The sequence below is a fragment of the Molossus molossus genome, unplaced genomic scaffold, assembly GCF_014108415.1.
Source record: "Molossus molossus isolate mMolMol1 unplaced genomic scaffold, mMolMol1.p scaffold_m16_p_19, whole genome shotgun sequence".
NCBI classification, from domain to species: Eukaryota; Metazoa; Chordata; class Mammalia; order Chiroptera; family Molossidae; genus Molossus; species Molossus molossus.
In genome coordinates this window covers 38,477,884-38,501,157 of record NW_023425354.1, presented here as the reverse complement: position 1 = coordinate 38,501,157, position 23,274 = coordinate 38,477,884, and the positions used below count along the sequence as shown (strand labels likewise).

Here is a 23,274-nt window from a genome sequence, read left to right as displayed (position 1 = left end):
TCTGGGCCTCCTGCCTCACGAGAGCTTGGCCAGCGTGATTTGGCACCTGGATGACAAGGCCCGTGAGGCCGGGCTCCGTGTCCAGGACTTGGCCGAGGGAAGGACGCACATCTTCCGCGGGGAAGGTTTCTGAAGGGACTGGGCCGTGTTTCCTTCTCCCAGTGGGAACAGGAAGGAGCTCAGCTAGGGGCCAAGTGGGGGTCTGGCAAAATCTGGCTCCCAGCTTGGGTTTGGCCTGTTTCACTGGCCCCCTGGCCCCTACTCAGATAGGGTGGTGGGGGTGCAGGGGCCATGCTGACCTGCAGTGTCCCAGCAGTGCATCAGGACAACGGTGGTCAGGAACACGGTCACCTGGACCAGTGTCTCTCACACGCTGCCGTGCACACAGAACTCCTGGGTCCTGGTTCCAGGGCAGACTCTGATTCAGGTCTGCGGCGGGGCCCAAGATTCTGCATTTCTAACAAGCACCTGGTGCTGTAGGTACTGCTGGTTCTAGGACTAGGCTTTGAGCCTGCACCCTGGTTCCTGAGGCACTGGATTCTCGATGGAGTTAGCAGGGTGTGTTGGCATCATGTAGACCTGAACCTGGGTCCCCCTGCACTGGCCTAGCAGCTGGCAGAACCCCACACTCTGAGCCACTTTCTCTACTACACCCTAACCCCTGATGCGGGGGGACCCACACAACACAAACAAGCCGATCTTCTGAGTCAGCTTCTCTGTCCTCAGCTGCACCTCCTCCCACTGGGACACGGGTTCTGTTGAGCCGGCCCTGCCATCTGGCTGCCTGGCCCTGCCGTGGTCCTCCAGACTCTGGCCCAGCCCTTGGCCCATCTCACAAGCATGGGGCTGTTTCCTGGGTTCACCTGTTACCCAGCTTCCTGTCAGAGATTCTTGTCCAAAACGCCTGAGGCCAGCTGCTTTCTCCCACACTCTTGTGGGATTTAGGGGTACCCACTGAGATCAGAAATGGATCAGGACCCCCCCACACACACCAATTTCAGAAACCATATGTCTCCAAACACACTGAATAAACCACGACCACCCTGTGCATCTGTGTCCACTCGGATTGTTCTTTCTCTTCATTTGAAGGACACTGGGGAAGGGGGAAGCCCCCAGCGGAAAAAGGTCCTGGCAATTGGTGGAGACCAGCAGGTGTCAATCTGGGGCACTTTCCTGGAGTGGGGGAAGGGTTGGTACGGGGTGCAAGGAAAGGTTAAAGGTTGGAAAAGGAGGAGCAGGGGGGACTGCCTCGCCTGTGAGTGACCAGCTGGTGGCCTGAGCCTGAGGTGGACTTGAATGGAGGGTGGGAATGGGGTCAAGAGGTTGACAGGGGTCGGCCTGGGCTGGGAGCTCAGGAAGGCTCAGGACGCTCCCTTTCTGCGGAGGGGACTGGACATGGGGTTTCAGCCTGCACAGAACACCCCTCTCCTCGGATGACAGGACTGGGGCAGCTGGAGCCCCAGGTGCTGCCAGACAGAGGCAGGCAGCCCCAGCCAGCCGCCTTCTCCACTCCAGGATGGCTGCAGCCAGAAGCAGGGCCAGAGGACCTGGTCTCTGCAGAAAAGCCCAGATCCTCGGCGGGCTGGGAGGGGCTGGGGCTGGGGCTGCGCGGGGGCAGGGAAGGTGGAGGTGAAGAGCGGATCCAGACAGCAACATGCTCCAGCCGGTGTCCCCAGGGCCAGGAATCCCGCCTATGTCTGCACGTGGGTCAGCTGGACGTCACCTGCCACTTCCAGGCTGTTGATGGCGGGCAGGTTCTTCAGGCGGTGGTAGTAGTTACACAGGTGCTGACCGTCCACGGCCACCGTGAGGTATTGACCTTCACACATGATCCACACCTGGACAGACAGGCCGTGTCACTGGCACTTCACTTGGGAAGTCCTCAAACCCAAATACAGGCTGCTGTCCCCCCGCCCCCTCCTTCCTGTCTTCCTCAAACATTAAGTAAGCAAGCTCCGCCCCTGCATTCTGGTCACACGGAAGGATTCGCTCTGCATGAACACACCGCGTGCTCTCCTTCCTGGCCTTCTACATATTCTGTTCCCTGGCCACAGACTGCCCTTCCCCAGGCTCCCCACTCTGCACACCTTGCCCCCACAGATGACAGTGAACCCTTGTTCCGGATCCACCTGCCTCCTGCAAGCCTTCCCTGCCTTCCCCACCTCCTGACCATCCCCTAGTCAAGTCAGGTGCCCCTCAGTCATGTCCCCCTCCCCTATCCTCACTCCACCCAGACCCTGAGCCTCTAGGGGCAGGAACTCTGGTTTGTGCCACCCATGTTCCTAGTACCCGGCACACAGGAGTGCGCCGCGCCTGCACTCCCGCAGCGACCACCTCCTAACTTGTCTGATCTCACCCCTAACATTCTCCGAAAGAGTCCAAGCTCATCTGTAAAACGTCATCATCCTCATCACAATACCTAGCACTCGAAGCACACTTAACACGCTGTCCTTTCATTCCGACATCTCTGTTAGACTGATATTGTGAGAAGCCCCATTTTTTCGATGAGAAAACTGAGGCCCAGAGCCATCAAGTCACTTGCTCAAAGTCACACAGCTATCTATAAATCAAAGTATACTGCTGTCTGGCTCCAAACACACTGTATTGAAACCCAAACTCTGTTCCATGGCCCTCAAAGCCCGACATCGGTGCTTTTCAATCTTGGGTGAGAAGTATTAGGGCCTATTTAAAAATATGGATGCCTGACCTGGCTGGTTTGGCTCAACAATTAGAGCGTTGGCCTGCAGACCAGAGTATCCCGGATTCGGTTCCCACTAAGGGCATGTACCTCGGTTGCAGTTTGTCCCCACCCCAGTTGGGGTCGTGTGGGTGGCAACCACTCGATATGTCTCTCTCATGTCAATGTTTCTCTCTCTTTCTTCCTCCCTCTCTCCCTCCCACTCTATCTGATGATGAATGCAAATATGTCCTTGGGTGAGGATAAAAAAAAAATAGGATGCCCAGGCTCAACCCCTCCCTGGCCTGGGGTAGGGCCAGGTATTGAGTTTTCCTTTTTAATCTCTCCAGGTGGTTTGAATCTGTAATCAGGGTTGAGAACACCTGCTCTGTGATCCGGGCCCCAGCCTCACCACCCTCCCCATTTCTGGACAGGCCACACCCATGACTCTCGCTTTTGCAATAATAGCTGCTCCCTCCGATGCCTGCTGGGAATGCACCCCTCGGATCTTTGTGGGGTGGGCTCCTTCTATCACTGAGGCCTCCACGGCACTGTGGCCTCAGGGAGCTGTCCCCGTCTAAGGCAGTTGGTCCCTGCCCAGGCCATTCTTCTCTCGCTAGCACCTGCTGTGACCTGCAGTGATCCTCCCGCACCGAGACTGTACACTTTGGGGGCAGGCCCTGGTTTGCCTGCTTCACTGCTGTCCCCCAGTACCTGAACTCCTTCCTGCCCAAAGTGGGCCTTGATAATAGATCTGCTGAATGACTTGGATGAACGAGTGAGTGAGTGAATGACACCTCATTTGTGGGTTCGATCTGACACTTACTGGCGGTGCGACCTCAGGCAAGGAACCTGCACTTGAGAGGTTTTTCCCTCTGGAGACAGCAGGTACCACCCCCTATTTTATGTGGGGCAGTAATAATAAAACCATAGTAACAATAGTTTGTTGAACACATTCTCTTCTTCTGGGCCCAGCCCTCACCCCAGCGGCCTCAGCTCCCGTCCTGTTCAAGGTGCCCCCAGACACCCTCCGCCCCTGCTCCTGTGCCCCTCGGAGCCCCGTGGAGCTCCAACCTGCGGAGCCTTACCAGGAAGCTCTGGCCTTGGACAAAGGGCATTTTTCGGTTCAGGCCGCGCTCCTCGGCCCCCCACAAGTCGTTGATCTTCGTGTTGCGGACCACGGCGTACTCATCGAAACGCGGGTTCAGGTGGAAGGCGATGTCCTTCCCGGAGCACAGGTTGATGTGGAACCTGGGGTCGGGCAGCTCACACAGATCGGCTCTGCCCACTGAGCTCTGCCCCCGCCCCAGCCTGCCCAGAGCCAGGGGGAAGGCCAGATGGCCTTGGGGTATCTCTCCTTCCCAAGAGCCCAGGCTTACCTCTGAGCGCTGGGCAGGATGGTGCCCGACACGATGATGCTCTTGGAAGGGTACAGCCCACCCGGGATGGAGGTGAAGAAGGGCATCGGCTGTCGGGAGGAAAGGGGCTGGGCAGTCAGCGGCAGCCAGAGCAGAGGCCGCCGTAGGGGAACTTTCTGCCCATTTCCATGAATTTGGACTGTCAACTGAGTCTGGCAACTGTGCCTGTGAGTCATGTCTGTTCAAGAAAGAATCGTGATATCTTTGCTTGGTTAGTAAATGCTAAAGGAAAATTCTCTAGTGTTCCTCAAATTAATGGGCTTAAACGTCGGCTGGACACAAAGAGACACTCGGGCTGAGATGGGCAGGCCACATGCTATGCTCGTGATGAAGGGACCATTCTGGAGGGGAGAGCTCCTCTCAACAGCCTTCTAATTGACTTGGACGCTTGAAGAACTCGAGCTTACCAAAGGACTGCTTTTAGTGCTGTGAGCTGCCCTCCGCCCCCCACGCTGCCCGGCACAACCACACCTCCGCCCTCCCTGAGAAATCACTCACGTAGGTGGGGCTGGAGTACATCACAGATGGGATCACAGGGTTCTGTCGACAAGACACCAGGGGATTCAGTGTGGGATTGTGCCCACAGCCGGGCCCCCACACTCTCTAGAGGGGATGCTCCCGGGGGAAGCCTCAGCCCCTGGATCCTCCCACTCACCTTCCCTCTCACACATGTCAGCCTTGGTGGGACTTCCTGCCACAGTCCCAGACCCCATCGGGGTCACCTGCCCTCAACCCCTCCGCAGGCAGCTGCACTGACTCCAGGGCTCCCATCTGACTTGTACCAGCAGGAGGGAGAGAAGCAGTAGCTTAAGTCTGTGACCAACAGTGACATCTTGGGGACATGAGGATGCAGGGCCTCAGATCCAGACGCGGGGGTCACTGCACTCCCTTCTCAGTAACAGAAGGACCCGTTTTCCTGCTGGTCCCAAGGGTCCTGCCTCTTGGGCCTCTGGGTAGAGCCAGCCTGATCTAGAATCTTTGCTGACCCAAGGGGGTTTGACTGGCATGTCTCCTGAGCAAGGGCCCAGGCCCAAATGTTCCCATCCTCCTCGCTAAACTTCTTTGGTTCCTTCCCTGGGACTGGCGCATTCAGTCTTTGGTGACGGGGGATGAGGACTGGGAGCTGACTGGAGCTCGCAGACTTACAGGGAACATTTGTCCAGGGGCGCTCTGCACCGTGTGGATGACCGTTTGCGTCTGGAAGATAGAAACGGGTTTTCACCAGCTCTTACCAGCGTGAAGATCACCACCTGCCACTAGAGGGCGCCACCCAACACACATCCTTCGAGCGCTCTGGGGGGTAACCAGTTCAATAGCCCAGACCAGGCTCTGAAAATTGGAGGATGTTTCTCTTCTTGATTTTTTTTTTTTTTTTTAATCCTCACCCGAAGACATGTTTTGATATTTTGTTCAGATAGAATGGGGGGGGGGGGGGGAGAGAGAGAGAGAGAGAGAGAAACATTGACGTAAAAGGGACACATCGAGTGGTCGCCACCCACACGACCCAATCAGGGCCGGGGACAAACTGCAACCGAGGTACGTGCCCTTAGCAGGAACCGAACCCGGGTTTCTCCGGACCGCAGGCCGATACTCTAACCGCTGAGCCAAACCGGCCAGGGCTGTTTCTCCTCTTAAGAGGATGAGGTAGGGGCAAAAGTTTCTTCTGGATTGGAAATATGGCTTCCGTTGTGACCTGTTGTCCCATCTTTCTTCTCAGCCGAGTTTCTCTAGCACGGCTTTGCATAGCAGGAGGAAGTGAATGGGTCTCCTGTGGCTGTCCACAGAATGGCAGGGGCTTGGGCAATTCAGTTCATTTCCCAATTCACCAGGCCATCCAAACACTCCGGCCCCAAACCCTCCCACCACCACCACCACGGTGGTCAGGCAGATGGTCGCCGGTCTGGCCCCAGCTGCCCCAGTCGCCCTGTGGCAGAGGCCTAGCACCTGGCCCTGCCTCCTCCTTCTCACCCACAGGTAGAACCACAATGAAGAGGTTCCGCAGAGAGAGCGAGACACTTACAACGGGAGCTGGGTTGGCCGGCCAGAAACCCGGAGGCTGGAGGGGACGAGAAAATCAAAATGGTGGTTAACATTGGTGCCACCCGAGGGGGAGATGACAGCAGAAAGTGCTGAGAGATCCTCCCCAGACTTGCTCGCTTCCTTCCTGCTCCCAAGCAAGCCTTCCAGAGCCCGCGGTGCCCAGACCCTCGCCACCATCCCAGGTCCACTGTGGTTATACAACAGAGTGGGGGTGGGGTGGAGGAGAGGGAACATCCCCACGGCTCCCCTGAGACAGAAGGCTGGGTCTGGACGGAACAGACAGCTGACCTCGGCTCCCAGAGGCAGAACCATTGCTTCCAGTGCCCTACTTTACCCAGAGGGTGAAAACTAGCATTGACGAGGCCTCCGGGGTGCCAAGCTCTGGCTCCAGTCCTTTACGAGAGAGGCATCCTTAGCTTCTGTTTTGCTAAGTGAGACAACCAGGCTCAGAAAGGTTAAGCGACTTGCCCGTCTGTCCAGGTAGCAAGCGATAAAACACAGAACGGTATCCAGTTGTGTCTGGTTGTATCCTGCACACCCTGCCCTCCCCAGACCAGGGCCAAGGTCCGGCTGCCCTGCAAAGGCCCCCTGGAGCTACACCAGTCCTAAGGTCAGCGTGGCAGGTGGCACGTGCCCTGCCCGCACTGGGCCACAGGAAGGCTGGGCAGAGACCCCTTGCCCTTGGCCCCAGAGCCCAAATGGCCAGAGGAAGGGCCAGGCCCAGCTCCTTTTCCTGTCCGAGACGCCCACCCCCACCCTGCCCGCAGCAGACTGTTCTTGCCCTGCCTGGTCCCCCTTCTACTGGCTGCAAAGCACAGTCCTCATCCATTTGTCGAGTCCCCACTGCATCCAGGCACTGTGTGAAGTGCTGGGGACACAGAGACAAGTCACAGTTCCAAGCTCCGGGTGTGGGTCCGGAGGGGTGGAGTGATGAGGACAGACATGTAAATACAGTTACAACAGGACACGGTGACAGGTGTGGCGCAGAGTTCCCTGGGGACGGGGCAGGTGGGGCGGCCAGCGGTCTGCCAGGCAGGGAGGGTGCCCCTGAGGAGCGACATTTATGCAGAGCATAGAAGGGCAGTTAGGGCTTGGCGGGGGTGAGGTGGCAAAGGGGACTTTCAGCACCGGGACAGCAGATGCAAAAGTGTGGTGGCGGGAAAGGGCCTGGCGTGAGCAGTGGAGGCTGCGTGAGGGTCTTGGGGGGCGAGGTGGGGAGGGGTCAGTGGGTGAGTGTGAGGAGGGAGTCAGGCCCTGGACCCAGGCAGTGGCTTCGGGAAGGAGAGTATTGGTGCACTGGAGAGACGTCAGGGAGGGAGGGGAGAACCAAGGGCATCTCCCAGGTCCCGGCGCTGGGTGCCTGGTGGACGGAGATTAGGAGCCTCGGGTGGGCATGATGGAGCCTTGGTCCTGGCCGGCCTGCTGGCTGGAACTACCTCTCTCAGAGCCCCAGCCTCCCAGGTTCTCCACGATGAACTCACTTTCGGTTTGCGCCCCTTGGGTTTGGGTGGGCCACAGGCAGTCTGGGAGAATTGCGTCTTGGAGAAGGCAGGCTGGGAATAGACTGCACGAGAGTTCTGTTAATTAAAACAAAGGTGCCCTGAGGTGACGAGAAGCTGTGAGGCGCCAAGGAAGAGTGGAAAGGCCAGCATTGTGTTAAAACAAAGGTGCCCTGGGGTGACGAGAAGCTACAAGGCACCAAGGAAGAGTGGAAAGGCGGCCCTGCTGGAGGGAGGAAGCCAGGCAGGCAGGACAGAGCAGGGGACAGAGTTGGGAGAGATGAGGACCAAAGAGAAAGGAGCTCATTTTTGTTGAGGGCCTACTGTGTGCTTGTCCCATCTCAGGGCGCGCACGCAAGTACCGAAATGGTACCAACAGCTCCGAGCCAGCCGCCTGGGCCTGCGGGAATGTGGGCCTGTCCTCCCAGTTTTCACAAAAAGCCAGAAATTCAGATTTCCTTGTGATATCACCAGACCTTGAAAAACTTTGGTGAAATACACATACAATCTCCCATCTTCAGCGCCTCTGAGTGTACCGTCGGGTGGCATTAGGTGTACACACATGGGTGTGCGGTCATCGCCACCACAGCACCGGAATGCAAAACCTCCTGGCCTTTCAGATGTGACCTTTTACACATTCGAAAACTGTAAAACCCGTGGGGAGGCGGTGACTGTGCCCCTTCCACAGATGAGGAAACTGAGGCTGCGAGAGGCAAAGCCACTTGTCTAAGATCCCACAGCAGATGACGATGGCAGAGCTGGATTCTGAGCTCGAGTCGCTTGATGCCCAAGCCGGGTTCTGTCGGGACCCACATGGCCTCCTCACCAGGGGGAAGTAGAGAGGCAGACAAGAGTGGTAGGAGACAGGGAGGCTGGGCAGGTGTCCGGACAGAGACGGGACACAAGAAGGACGGGATGGGGGAGCCGGAGGTATGTCCCCAGGGTCACCTGTGTGAGAGATTGGCTGGTACCTTTGGACCCACCCAGCAGGGCCTCAGCATAGCTAGACAGGGCCCTGCACCCAGCCCCTGGGACAGGCGCCAGGTGTACAGTCTGACCTGGAAGCTGATGTGGTACAGTCTCACAGAGCCGGTGACAGAGATGGTGTCCACGCGGTGGAAGGGCACGCGGTGTGCGTACTGAGTAAAGAAATTTCCATTCACCATCACCTGTCAACAGGAGTGCGTATTTCAGGAGAGGGATCCAAGACCAGGGCGGGGAGCGCACCTGAGCCCCCAGGACCCCTGCTTCTAGAAATTAAGACGTGTCTGGTTTTCACCTCCATCCCCTGTAGGTTGGGGCACCAGCCTTCAGAGCTGCTCCCGTTACAGAACACGCATGTGATCTAAAGTGCATCCAAACCCAACCACCACTGGGTCTAGTGGTTGCTTCTTAGTTCTTACGGTTGTTTGTTTATTGCAGGAGGTTTGTCCTCCCAATCTTAGCTCACCTGGGGTGTTGTTTAAATATGCACATTTAAGTGTGCGTAAATGCTTGTGGGGCACAGAGGAGAGGGGACCCCGGGTCCCCTCTGCACACTGAGGGCAGGGGACACCCACGCTCACACAGAGAAGCACAGACACAGCCGTCCGTCGGCACCACTCTGTTTGCAAAAGCAATTACAGCACCAAGCACAACTAAGCCATTCCCAGATCCTGGATAAGGGCTGTGACAATGTCACCCAAAAGCAAATGTTTTCAAGGACCTGGAGAGGACAAGTGGCTACAGCAGAGGAATGGGATTAACTTGGAGCCCGAGGCCAAAGGGCTCTGGTGATTTATCTAGCTCTTATTTCCTGGTCATTGTCGCAGCAGGTGCCCCTGTAGATGCAGGTGAAGGTGTATGAGGTCCTGTTGTCTGCATAATGACATTGCTTGGGTAATTATTTAAAGGCTTTCCACCAGGCCTGATAGGGAAGGGGGCAGGCGCAGGGGCGGGGGGGGGGGGGGTGTCCTGCTCACCTGGAATTGGGAGCTCTGCACCAGGAAGCGGATCTCAAAGGGAATCCCCATCTGGAAGGGATTTTCCATCTTTCTCTCCTCCGACCCCCAGCCTCCTCTCTGCTTCGTGTTGCAGACCACGTACCCTCCGTCTTCAAACCGAGGGTTGAAGTGGAAGGCAATGTCCGAGTCACTGTGGCCGATCTGGAAGTTCACAGCAAACCTGGCCCGAGGGAGATCAGAGTCTGGCTCACTGCCAGGGTCGGAGAGGAGGCCCCTGCCTCTGCCGGCGTCTGGGACCTCGTCACCCACCTCACGTTGCTGCCTTCCTTTCTGTCACCCAATCTGCTCTTCGTGTGTTTCTGTGCACTTACTGCATTTTGCCCTCTCCAGTGTGACTTTCTAAAAATACTTGGGAAATGGGTAGAGAAAACCGTCCACACCAGCAACAGGAAGCACAGGTCTTGGAAACGGGTGACAGCTTTGTGTCGCAGATGCAGGTGGAGGACCAGGCCAGAAGCGGGGGCCTCGTGCCCCGCGCTGCTCAGAGGACAGCCCGCGCCTGCGCAGTCGGGAGGAAGAGACAGAGGCGCGTGGGCGATGGACTGTGCCACGGAGACGGGTCTCGGGCAGGCGTGGGGCACAGCCCAGCTCTCCCGGGGCGTGGGTCTGCCCCTCCCGGAGGTCGGCGTGTGTCCCACACATGGGGGGGAGGGATGCCCCACAGTCCACAGGCCTGGCCCCAGACCCCAGCTCTGGACTGTTTGTCCTGTGAGGTGACCCTGAACCTCACTACCCAGGCGGGGACTCCCTTCCTTTGGGGATGATTAGAGGTGATGTTCAGGAAGCCCCCGCGATAGCAAATCTCCGTTCCTGTCTCTCCCTGGGAGGGAAGCCTCACCATCACCTCCTCGGGTGGAGCCATGGCTCCAAGGTGAGGAATGAACACAAGAGAACCTTCCAGGGAGCCAGCCTCCCAAAAGGACGCCAGACATGCTTGTTCTGCCTTTTCCCAGACTCGGGCCCTAAAACCAGCTCCAATCCGAGGTCTCCGCCGAGGCCCCGCTGTCTACTCCAGCCTTCCCTGAAGTCGGCGTGTTTCACAGCCTGCTTCTTGGGGTCCCTCTGGTGTCCCCAGCTAACGCACAGCACTCAGGGAAGGGTCCCCGCAGGGCCAGGCACTGCACCGAGCACAGTTGCCCCAGACAGACATTCTGCCCAGTCCCTGCAGAGCCCGTCTGACTCCTCCGTGGACCGGGGCGAGCTCTGGGTGCCGACCTCAACCCCGGCTCTCTCTGGACCCTCGCGGCAGGGAGCTGCTGTGGCCCAGAGCCAGCCAGCCTTCCCGCTGGGACACTGACAGGAGAGGGGCCTCCGTGACTCGGAACCAGAAAAGCCAATCCACGTCCTGTTCACACAGAGACTATTGTTTCTGTGTCCCTGGATGTACTGTTTCCTTTGTGGTCCTGCAGCCCCATTTCTGTGTCCCCTGAAAATCCCTGCCCCAGGGCGGAGACTGCAGGAGCACCCGAGGGAGAGGGCACAGCAGGATGGGGGTAGAAAGCCCCCCTGGTGGTGGGAGGAGGGGAGGCAGAGGGAGAAGGAGAGAGAAGGCGGGGTTTGGAGATGAGGTCTCAGATTCTCTTGATGTCAGGGTTTAGGGGGATCTGGGTGCCTCACTTTCCTTGGAGTCTCCTGGGGACTCTCAGAGGTGTCCTGGGGTAAGTTAAATGAAGGCAATTTTGAGAAATAAAGGAGGTATCATTTTTGCATCTCTGGGTCTTCGTGTGCCAAGTTCAATCCTAGACGAGAATGGTCTGCCCCCGGGCTGGCCTTAGACTGTGAGCTCCTGCACTCTCTGCGGCTATGGGGAGTCTACGTTAATGGTGTCCAGATGCTATTGGCAGATGGCAGGGGTGCCAGGCAGTGTGGGCAGGGGCCGAGCCCTGCTCCCCCAGCGTCCCCTGAGCCAGGCACGGGCAGCTTGGAGAGTGTCGGGTGAGCCAGCCTGAGCTGCAGGTGCCATGGTCTGCTCAGGGCAGGGCTGGGGAGCAACAGTTCCAGGTACCTGCTTCCGTGGGACTGAAGAACAGTCCCACTGACAGTGATCTGAAGTCCGTCCTGGAGGCCCCCTTGGATGGTCCCAGAGAAGGGGACGATCTGCAGGGAGAAGAAGGCAGCCAGTCAGTGGGCCTGCCCCCTTCTGTCCGCTCCCTCCGGCCCTTGCTAGCGGCCGGCCCAGGGGCCAGGCACCGTGCCAGGGGCCGGGTGCGGCTGTGAACTGGACATATGGAGTCTCAGTCTCATGACTCTTCCGAGCCCATGAGAAAGCGGACCCGAATCCAGGGAGTTACACAGACTTTCTGAGAATGAGGAGGAAACCACCTCCCTTAGGAGGAAGTGAAGCTTCCGAGAGGAGGCAGTAGCGTGTGCATGACCCTGAGAGGGGAAGGGACCAGGGTAGTGAGCGGGGCTGCTGGAGCACAGGCCAAGCTCCACAGATGTGGAAACTGAGGCCCAGAGAGGTAAACGCAGCTCTCCTGCGGTGGCCTGGCTAGTAAATGGTGAAGCCAGGGAGGCCATCTCCTAGGTCAGTGCCCCAGGCTGGGCCGCTCCCTGCCCGGAAGCCCTGCTGACTGCCCCTCTCGTTCGAACAGACCACCGCGCTTCTAGCTATGACGCGCGCCCTCGGTCAACATCTGTCCAGTGCACGACCCGGTGACCATCGTCCCCTCCGGTCCTGAGAGGCACGGGTGGGACCCGCCTGGGGCAGAAGTTGTGTGAGGATTGCCCCCTCGGGCATTTCTGCCCTTCCCTGTTCCCTTTGGGATGCCCGCCTCCACCCCTGCCACCCAGTGTGGTTTCCTCTGACCCAGAGCTGCTTCCCTGGAGAGGAAGGCAGCTGGGCTGGCACCGCCCGTGCCCGCAGCCGGGAACTCACTGGGTTCACGAAGGGGGACTGGGCACTGCGAAAGGCCATCTCTCCACCACCTCTGTGGTCACCGCTGCTGCTCACACCAGCCAGGCAGTTCTCTGCAAGGGGCAGGACTTTACAGAGAAATAGAAACCAAAACAATTTGGCAGCTATTCAATGGGGAGGAGCCAGGGGCAGGAGGAAGCGGGTCTAGAGAGAGAGCAGGGGGGCGTGCTGGGGGGAGGGGCGAGGGTAGGACCCAGGGACGCAAAAGGAAATACTCCCACGCCAGTGACCTTCCTTCCTCTCTCCTCTGTGTTCCACCCCAGACGGAATCGTGCTCGGTTCATGTAAGGTTCAAAGAGCTGGGCCACGTGTTTTCTGTTTATGTACAGGTTCAAAGAGCCGGGCCACACTGACATGACGGCGAGTGTCCATGATGCTGCCATAGGTGTGTGGCTGTGTCTCCTGAGCATGTTCAATCACAACGTCCAGAAAACAACAGGAGCTTGACAGGGCCATACAGGAAGCAGAGGTGGTGGTGCTGGAGGCCCAGTTATACTCATTTACACACAGAGAAACTGAGGCTCAGGGAAGCTAAGAGACATGTTCAAGGTCACACAGAGACATGTTCAAGGTCACACAGTGGCTGCCTGACTTCTATAAGGGTGCTTAGGTTCTCAGAAAGGTATCTCCCTCCTTTAAAATTCTATTCCTCATGTAAAAACATCATCATGCAGAAAGAAGTATGTTACAAAGAGAGAACCTCCTAATGGAGGTGATGATGTGTTACAGTGGTATCCTGGACGCTTCTGAGCCCCCTCTCTGTGAATTTCTCTTTCTTCTCTCCTTCCTCTCTCATCCTTTCTCCCTTTGCTTTCTGGGTTGTAAGTAGGAAGAGGAGAAGTCAGACATAATGAAACATTCCAAGTGGCATGGAGGTCAGGGTAATATATTACATGAACTGCCTTTAACTGGCTATAGCACCCACTTAGGGGAATTGATTGAACAGAGAGACTGGCAGGCTAGGCTGGGTTGGGGGAACGGGGAGCGGAATGGTGAGGACACTAAATGTACCTGAAGTCAGGCGGGTCCTTGCAACGTGCTACCAGTCAAGCCTGAATGAGCAGTTAAGGGTTAGAGAAGTGCCAAGTGGGTAGACGGTGCCCCGGATCACACACGTGTCTGTACCTCTCTTCCTTCTTGAACCTTGTCTAGATGAATTTGCCAAGACTGACTTCTTGGAGATGCTCCAGAGACTGAGGTCAATGTCCCCTCAGCCCACCCTCCATCCCCATCATATCCCTGGATCAACTGGAACCAAACCGGTGTACGGGGAATGCTTTGCCATCCTCTTCGGCAGCAGGGACACCAGGGGCAATTTCAACATTGATGGGGATATGGAACCAGTGGCACCCATTCCTGCCTATCGGAGTGTAAAATAATACGACTTTGGAAAACAACTCAAGAGAGATGAAAACACGTGTGCATATGTTCATGACAGCTTTACGCACCGCAGCTCCAAACAGGAAACAGCGTATATGTGCACCGACAGGAGAAAGGAGCAGAGACGGTGTGCACTCGAGGGAGCGGCCCCAGCGGTACAAAGGCACCGTGAGACAGCACGCACCTGTGAACCTCCGCGTGCGCAAGGAACCTCGGAGGGCGCAGAATGGCTGGGGGGCATGGAGGAGTCTTCTGGGAGCTGGGAGTGTTCCGGAACTTGATCTAGATGGTGCTCACATAGCTGTTTCACCTGTGTGCAAACTAGGATCTGTGCATTTTACTCCAGGTATACACTATGCCAATAAAGTATTGCGAGGGGGGAAACCAACGCTCCTGGAGCCCAGAGTGTCCCAGGAGACTCAGGGACAGCTCAGGAGTTTCCAGCAAACAAACATGTAGGCATCGCCCTGGCCAGTTTGGCTCAGCAGTTAGAGCATCGGCCTGCGGTCCGGAGAGACCCGGGTTCGGTTTCCGCTAAGGGCACATACTTCGGTTGCAGTTTGTCCCCGGCCCTGGTTGTCGTGCGGGTGGCAGCCACTCGATGTGTCCCTTCACGTCGATGTTTCTCTCTCTCTCTCCCTTCCTCTCTCTCCCTCCCACTCTATCTGTACAAAAAATGGAAAAATATCCTCGGGTAAGGATAAAAAAAAACAAAAAACATGTAGGCATCACCTGATGCTTTGGAGGTGAGTCGCAGTGAGTCCAACCCAAACAGGAGAGCCCCGGGGCCCTCTGCTCCTGCTGTGCAGGGCCTGGCCTTCTCAGCCTACTTAAGACAGCAGGGAGGCATCCTCCAGATGCAGTGCCAGGGCACGGTTGACCTCAGCAGCTTGGCATCACCACCGTGCAGCCACGACGACCATTCCCAGCACCCAGCTCCGGTCTTACGGAGGCAAGGGGCAGCCCCCGGCCAGGTTCCTCCTCAGAGCTCTGCTATTCAAATTCCCAGGCCCTGGTGAGGCGCGCTCTCTGTTCTCTGCCCTGGAGACCGAAAGAGCTGCTCAGAATGTGAGTCTGCCACTTCACACCAACGGGGTGGCCGCCATCCCAAACCAGAAAAGGACAAGTGTTGGTGAGGTTTGGAGGACAGCCCTGTGCACTGTTAGTTGGCATGGAAAATCGGGGAAGGGAGCTGCTATGAAAAATGAAGTTGTAAGCGCCTGATGTTAGCTTTTTTTTTAATCCTCACCCGAGAACATTTTTTTTTTTTGCATTTATCTTCAGATAGAGCAGGAGAGAAAGAGAGGGGGAGAGAGAGACATCGATGTGAAAGAGACACATCAACTGGTTGCCACGCACATTGAGGCCGGAGACAAACTGCAACCCAGGTACGTGCCCTTGGCGGGAACCAAACCCGGGACTCTCTGGTCCGGGGCCGACGTTCTAACCGCTGAGCCGAACTGGCCAGGGCAGATGTTAGCTTTTTTTATTGTAATGTAAGTGCCTGATATTAAGACATCCATTTCAAAGAAATCCATCTCAAATAGACATATTGGCAGCCCTGTAAGAGCTTCTAGCTAAACAGTTAGATGGGCACCCAGGCAGCCCCCACCTCTTAAGTTCCCCTTGTAGAAAGCCTGGGTAACCCGGATAACTGACCACATGAGTGACCCCACTTTTACCTTCCTGCGCCCTAATTCCCACCTAACAACCCCTCCCTCGGACCCCAATAAAGGCAGACTCCAGGTCCCTGATCTCTCCCTCTCCCTCTTCCTGCACCCTTGCCGTGTGGCCCTGGGCATGCTGGGTAGCCTCCACTTGTCCGTAATAAACCTGTGTTTTCTTTCTTTTTTTTTTTATTCTCACCCGAGGACATTTTTCCATTTTTTGTACAGATAGAGTGGGAGGGAGAGAGAGGAAGAGACAGAGAGAGAGAAACATCGATGTGAAAGGGACACATTGAGTGGCTGCCACCGCACGACCAACCAGGGTCGGGGACAAACTGCAACCGAAGTACGTGCCCTTAGCGGGAACCGAACCCGGGTCTCTCTGGACCGCAGGCCGGCGCTCTAACCGCTGAGCCAAACCGGCCAGAGCTAAACCTGTGTTTTCAAAGTTCCCTGATAAGTGCTGCTGAGGTGCAATCACAATGACAATAAAACCCCAAAGGCTGGTTCAGTCACAGCGCTGGGAGCTCACACAGGTAGGACTGGGCCAGGTGAGTGCCCAGGGCCGGTTCTGGCCCACAGGCTGAGATCTATGCAATAAAACAGCGTGGCAGTTCCTCAGAACTAAGCGTGGAAGTACCCCACGATCGGCAGCTCCGCTCTGGAACACGCCCTAGAGAACCGAAGGCAGGGCCTGGGAGAGGCCTGTGCGCCCACGTCCACACAGCACTGTTCACGACGGCCAGAGATGGAAGCAGCCCGCGTGCCCGCCCGCGGACCAATGGGCGAACACAGTGTAGGGACATGGAATGGAACTGATGCTTAAAAAGGAAAGAAAATTGTAAGGACAGAAAACAGGCCTCTCCTTTTCTTTGTTTCGGTTTTCCCACAGTTTATGGGAAGCACCTGGTAATTAAACGTGGAGCAGCCTCTATCCAAACAGCCGGACAGGTGAGGGCTGTGCTTAAGGCTGCACCCGCCCCCCTTGCTGTTCTAACAGCTTCAGGCTGGTTCACAAGAACCCCTCCTCCTCGCCCTCTCCCCCTCAGACAGGCCTCTCCCTTTTGGACTCTGTAACTTTTGGTTCTAAGTTTGTTTTACAGACATGGGGAAAATGCTGGTAAGACTTTTCCTCAGTGCATCCGCTTGGGTGTCTCCTGAAAAGCAAACAAACTGTAACTTTTCAAGACAAGCAGCTGCTTGCTCCTCAAAAGTGCAAGTCACCCCGTCTTCCACCCTCCTATTGCCAGTCAGTGCACCGGCCCTTTCCTTCCTTCGCAAAGTAAAATACGTTTCCTCTCTCTCCTCCTGCTCTTAACTGCGAATTCTTTCACAAGCCCAGGTCACCGGCCAGACCCTAACAAAAAAAAATTTTTTTAAATTCCATAACGTTTATTTCACATGAAACATTGTTCAAAGAATACAGTTAAAAACCATCTAGATACTGATTTTATTGCATTACAAAAATTGAGAGACACAATTGAAGTATTGAAATAAATGGTGAGGGGTGGAGATGCGGTCTAAACCCACTTTTCAGGTTGTTCCTCAGTTACTTAAAGGCTCTGGGTATAAGAGTCTTTACCACAGGCAGTAGCGCACTTCAATTAGTAGGAATAAATCACATAAGATGTACACTTTTATATAGAAAGTGTTATTGTACTGACACTTTCAAAGGCTTGTAAACATCTCACTTTAAATTGCACAAAAGTTCTCTTTTCAGTTGGTACTTCCCAGAAGACAGGGCGTAGAACTAAGTATCTGTCGAAATAATTCATTACAAATAATTAGGTTCCCATTTCTCCAGAGATTTTTTTAAAAAATCTATGAAGAATTACATAATTCAAATGGGACACTTAAATTTTTCTCATAGGAAGATAGGTTTACACATTTGTCCCAAGTCAGCTAAATCCGTTTTCTCCCTACTTTGAGACAAATTACAGATGTTCAGAGTTTTGCCTCCGAGTAGCTATCCCACCACGTATGTGGAAGGGTTGGCAGGACTTCATGCTATGTATCATTCTCCTGTCCCAGCAAGTGACCCAAAGGGCACAGTGAGCACATTCTTTGGAACAGTGTTGGTCTTTTTATTTTTAAAATCATGTTTATAGGCAGTGATTTTTATCGTATTTAAAAACAAAAATACTAAACAGATGTATTGCTTAATCCAAGTGGAACAGAATCCATGAAATGTCTGTAGGCATTTCATTTTTGCTTCGTGAACATTTGTATTACAGCTGCTCCTTCAGCTTGCGTGTTGAATGAATCCTGAACATTGAGCTGCCCCTTCTCCATCTCAACACACAGGGATTTGGATTTGATGTTGAAGACACCTACATCTTCAGTAGCTAGGATGTCAAAGGTGACTTTTTTTTTTCAGTCTTCACCAGAGGATATTTTTTCATTGATTTTTAGATAGAGTGGAAGGGCGAGAGAGAGAGAGAGAGAGAGAGAGAGAGAGATTGATGTGAGAGCCACGCATAGATTGGTTGCCTCCCGCATGACTCCAACTAGAGCTGGGGATCGAATCTGCAACCCAGGTATGTGCCCTTGACAAGGAATTGAACCCTTTGGTCCATAGCCGACGCTCTAACTGCTGAGCCAAACTGGCCAGGGTGATCAAATGTCACATTTTTAAACTGCTTTGTCTGCAGATCATCTGTGCCCAGTAGGAGGCCCTTCTAGTGCAACCTTGTGGCCGTGTACTTGACTGGCTTTGCTCGCTTCACCCCCCTGGGTTTTCCAAAAAGGAAAGAAATTCCGATGCATGCTACAACATGGGTGAATCTTGAGGGCATTGTGCTAAATGAAATGCCAGACACAAAAGGCAAATACCGTATGGTTCCACTTATCTGCGGTTCCTAGAGCAGTGTCTTCCATAGACAAGAAAGTAGAATGGTGGTTTCCAGGGGCTGGAGGGAGTGGGAAGTGGGGTGCTGTTTCATGGGCACAGAGTTTCAGTTCTGCAAGTTTTGTGGTGGTGTGTCATAGAGAGAACACTTTTCCTCTCCCTTTCTCAGTTCTTCTGGCTGGTCTACTTATTAAATTGATGTGAGGCGTTAACAGGAGAAAAAACAAATATAATTTTGTATGTCCGAGGGCTCCCTAGCAATCTGAGGCCCACAGGCAGTCAGACAATGGAGGCTTACATGTGGTCCTATGGTCCTGGTCCTATGTTAGAGAGAAGGGCTGGGGGCCTGGGACTTCAAAGGGATGGCAGACAACGCACAGGGAGGTGGGAAGAACAACTATTTGATTAACAAAGGTTTGCCATGCCAAACAAAGAACTCTTGCTCATATAAATAGAAGCTATCTTTGGTAATAGCTCTCTTCCTGGTACAGGTTCCCTATCCAAAGTCTTCTGGGCGGTGGGGGGTGGGCTGTTAAAAAGAAAAACTTCCTGAATCTTCTGTGTCTTAAAAAAAAATAACCAGTTTAAATAGTACTTATGCCAAAGAGACACATTTGGGGGTAAAAAAAATGTGTTGTCCTGCATTTGAAACGTCCCCAGGAGTTTCACAGTTCGGAAGTCAAGTAGGTAGACAGCTCCATCTCGGTGAACCAGTCTCTGGATCCTGACAACAGGTCATTTTAGTTAAACTCAGGGGACAGTTATGCAGGTGGGCTCCCAAAGTTAGGCCGATGGTGCAAGTGGTTAGGTGTTTAATATAAAGGCATTTGTGTGGACACAAGAGAAGCAAAGGTTAATGATCGCAGAAGACTGGAACCAGTCTGAGTCTGGAGGGCAGCCAATCAAGAACATTTCTAGGTGTCTGGCTCGAAGCATGTTTAGATGGAGTGAGGGTAGACGGGGCAATCTTGGCATTATTCTTAGTTTGCAGTTTGAATGTCTCTAGACACGGAGATTGTCCATACATGAGCTGTTTGTCGCGTTGACTTCCCTGAAGTTTATATCAGGTTGCCCAACTTTAGCTTCCACAGCTTTGAAGAAAGGGCAGTTTTAGTTCTTAGGGATTCCAAGTCAGAGGAGTGGGAGTAAAAGTGGGAAACACTGGTTTGGAGAGTTGTAGTCAACTACTGGAGGAAACGAGAAGAATTCAGGATCTAGACCTGTGTACCGGTAGAAGACAACATCTCAAGGCCAATGAACAGCGCTAGAATCTGATATCCCCAAGGTTGCTGGAATTCTTCATAAGGAATCTCAGATTGGGCTCTTTAGAAGCTTCTTGGGGCCAGGATTCCCAACCAAGGATTTGCCATCAGACTTTGGCTGCAATACCTATAGCTTTGGGTGTATTTGTTTCTTCTCAAGGTTCCCCAAACACATTGAGGTTCCTAGGCCGTCCTTACTCACCCGGTGTGGCTGTGGGGAGCTTGGTAAGCAAGGTTGATTTTTCCAAGGGGTTTATTGGCTCCAGAAAGTCAACCTTAATTCCCAAAAGCTGTCTGGTCATAGGTGAGTCAATGCACATTCTCAAGTTTGACATTCCAGTCACAGCTTTGGTAATATAACCAATGTCCAATTGTCACAGAGTGAAAAGCTTCCTCTCTGCGTTGGCTTTCAGGCTTGGCTACAGGTATGATAATGAACTAGAGGAATTCCGCTTGAGGCTTGAGTTTTTGCAAGAGCAGCCCCTCACCAGAGGGTGCTTTTCTAGAAAAGATGGGAAATACGCACCAAACATTGACTTGTTGATCAAAGATCTGCAGGAGATTCCAGCTGGAGTCAATCAAGAACTGAAGAATTTAGAAATTTTGCTCTTTCCCCTTTAGGTGACTAGCTGTCTATGGCCCCGACCCACATCATGCCTCACCTATCCTTCCTTCCCTTTGATACTGAGGCAAATAGCCCAGTTATTAATTAACTGGAAAGGAGCAAAGGGAAGGCCAGACGGACGCATGCCCAGTAAAGTCTGGGTGACTTAGGGAGGATACTTACCTGTCAGTCACACCTGGAAACAGGTCACTGGCCAGAATAGGCGTGGCCGCGGCAAGCACAGGAAGATTTGATATTTAAGTTTCTGAACAAAGGAGTTCTCACTCTTGCTCTTGCTGCTGGCACCTGCCTCCTAGTTCAGGGGGCTCTCATGCTCTGCCCTCGCCCACGTGGCCCACAGTCATGGGGACACCACACAGTGGACTGGTGGACTGTGACTAGCCTGATGCTACACCAGACCCAGCTCCACCAGGGAACAGAAACTCTGGACACTGGCTTTGTTTCTAACTCTGCTGAACCCCCAACTACACCTCTTCCAGGACTGGTTTAAGGGAAACGGGACTTGGCAAATCCACGGATGTAATTCCACACGTGCCACATCTCCTGTGGAGACCTCCAGAAATGCTCATTCTAGTGGCACCCCAAGAACCCGCTCTCGCTAGCAGCGTGGAAAGGCATCTCTCCGATAACACTTTGACATATAAGACACCTGGATTTTGAGCTCTCTTAAGATGGATTTGAGAATTCGTTCTCCCATCTCCTCGAGCTAGGCCTTCTCAATCAATAAACCTTTCCTTACTCCCAAACTCTGGTCTATCGAATATTGGCCTTTCTTGAAGCATCGGGCACACGGATCCTGTACTTGTACAACAATTGTGTCCTGTTATCAGGAGAACAGATTCTCAATTTTCTCCTGTAATCTGCCTTATGTCATTTTAATTATTTGACCAACCATATTGTTACAATAGGCAGTTAGATATTAATGAAAGAGAAGGGCGGTACCCAGAACAGCAAAGCGCTAAAGGTGGAGTCTGAGCCTCTGGGGCTCCTAGCAAGGGGCAGGGGCGGGAGTCCCATGGAGGCTGGGGAGGGCGCCCGCCTCATCATCATCCTTGTCCTCCGGCTTATCCTTCCGGCCCCATGCAACCCGCATCAGCACGGCCCCGCTCCCTCTTCCCCTGGCTGTGATCTTCTTGGTGGAAGGCTAAGTTTTAAAAAAATTTTTCTTTATTGATTTTAGAGAGAGAGAGAGAGAGAAACATCAATGAGAGAGAACATCGATTGGCCGCCTCCTGCATGCACCCCACACAACCTGGGCATGTGTCCTGGCCGGGAATTGAACCAGTGACCTCTTGGTGCATGGGTCGACACTCCAACACTGAGCCACACCGGCCGGGTGGAAAACTACGTTTTTAAATGACTCCAATGGATGCAGACAGCGATGTTGCGTTGGACATTCTAATTACAAATGTAGTGTGTGTTTTTAGAACAAGATGTCATTTGAACTTAAGGAAGATTGCTTTGGAGGGAGCAAATGTAATTTATAAGCATGATGTTGGAAAAGTATTGATGAAGCTTAGAAAACCTAGAATTACAGCTACAATTTTGTCCTCAGGAAAAATTATCTGCACTGGAGCAACAAGGGAAGAAGCAGCTAAATTGTGCCACCAGTCTGCAGAAACTAGGTGTTCGGGTAATATTTACAGATTTTAAGGTTGTTAACGTTTTAGCAGCATGTAACATGCCCTTTGAAATCTGTTTGAAGAATTCACGAAGAACAGTAGACCTTGTGCCAGTTAGGAACCTGGACTTCGTCTTGCTGGGTGCTGTCGGATACAATCTCTACTTGCTACATCACAGATTTTTTTTTTTTCAACAGCAAGTATCACAGTAACAAGGGCCCAATGTAAAGGCTGTCGCTACTGCCGTGGAACAGATTTACCCATTTGTGTTTGACAGCAGGAAAGAAATTTTATAATCCATCACTTAATTGGTTAGAGTCCCTAACTGAGCACCTTTAAAACCAAAGGAACAAGGGACCAACCATCATTGTGGAAACAGACTCTTTCGTTCGTTCACGGCGACAGTGTAAGCCCCGGTCCCTTTGGAGTTTCTTTCAGACTTTGCTGTCATATGAAAAGGAAGTTCACAAGACGGGACATGGCTGCTTTCACAGGACACTCTACTTCTTGTCGCAGTGATTCTCGTGTCCCCGTAAGCAGAGCTGTCACAGTGTGCACGCCCTTAAATAGTTTTGTTGTTATTTTTTCCCAGTTTGAGCTAAGGTGTTTTATTTGTGAATAGTCTTCTACATTTTTGTATGCTGAATATGGGCACCAAGGAACCTCTAAAAGTTATCTTTTTCAATTGAATGTGCACAAATAGAGTTTGGAAAAGGTCTTTAAAAAAGGAAGGAAGGAAGGAAGGAAGGAAAGAAGGAAGGAAGGAAGGAAGGAAGGAAGGAAGGAAGGAAGGAAGGAAGGAAGGAAGGAAGGAAGGAAGAAAGAGAAGGGAGCCATGTCCGGCTGGTGTGGTGGCTCAGTGGTTGAGTGTCGACCCATGCACCAGGAGGTCACTGGTTCGATTCCTGGTCAGGGCACATGCCCAGGTTGTGGGCCGATCCCCAGTGGGGGGCACGCAGGAGGTGGCCAACTGATGTTCTCTCTCATCAGTGTTTCTCTCTTTCTCTCCCTCTCCCTTCCTCTCTCTCTAAAATCAATAAAGAAGTAAATAAAAATGAAAGAAAAAGAAGGGAGCCAGACATCGAATTAAGCTGGATTAAATAGGTACAGGCAGCTTCCCATACACTCCAGGGAGCAGCCAAAGGGATGCCAATCCCTGAGTAGGCAGGAAAGACCCTCTTTCCAAAATCTCCAGGGAACAAGGACACTTCCCCAGATTAATGAGGGGAGGGATAAACAGCGAGGGGAGATTCCTTTGCTGAGGCATGCACAGTAGAAGCCAGATGACAAAACAAAACTATGAAACACAAAGGAGA

The 23,274-nt window shown here is 53.5% G+C and overlaps 1 protein-coding gene and 1 pseudogene across 4 annotated transcripts; one reads left to right on the top strand and one right to left on the bottom strand.

Annotated features, from left to right (window-relative positions):
- Positions 1–1,057: 1,057 nt before the first annotated feature.
- On the bottom strand, positions 1,058–12,625 carry LGALS9 (galectin 9). Of its 4 annotated transcripts, XM_036269465.1 has the most exons (11): positions 12,516–12,625; positions 11,643–11,734; positions 9,596–9,797; positions 8,693–8,803; positions 7,617–7,712; positions 6,116–6,151; positions 5,242–5,292; positions 4,594–4,635; positions 4,057–4,145; positions 3,766–3,928; positions 1,058–1,838 (listed from the first exon to the last, which is right to left on the bottom strand). In XM_036269465.1, exons 1-11 carry the CDS (start codon positions 12,552–12,554, stop codon positions 1,692–1,694), a joined length of 1,068 nt encoding a protein of 355 aa, XP_036125358.1. In that variant the 5' UTR covers positions 12,555–12,625; the 3' UTR covers positions 1,058–1,691. The 4 variants fall into 4 exon arrangements, with proteins under 4 accessions (XP_036125358.1, XP_036125359.1, XP_036125360.1 ...); XM_036269466.1 differs by lacking the exon at positions 4,594–4,635; XM_036269467.1 differs by lacking the exon at positions 7,617–7,712.
- A 9,076-nt stretch (positions 12,626–21,701) lies between these two features.
- LOC118635032 lies at positions 21,702–22,254 on the top strand (annotated as a pseudogene).
- Positions 22,255–23,274: the final 1,020 nt, after the last annotated feature.

Bases quoted from the DNA above. Each gene is read 5' to 3' on its own strand.
- LGALS9 (XM_036269465.1), bottom strand. From the start codon at position 12,554: ATGGCCTTTCGCAGTGCCCAGTCCCCCTTCGTGAACCCA. The intron at 8,804-9,595 runs GTGAGCAGGACA...TCCTGTTGACAG, and splicing joins TGCAGAGCTCCCAATTCCAG to GTGATGGTGAATGGAAATTT. The intron at 3,929-4,056 runs GTAAGCCTGGGC...GCCCGACCCCAG, and splicing joins ATCCTGCCCAGCGCTCAGAG to GTTCCACATCAACCTGTGCT.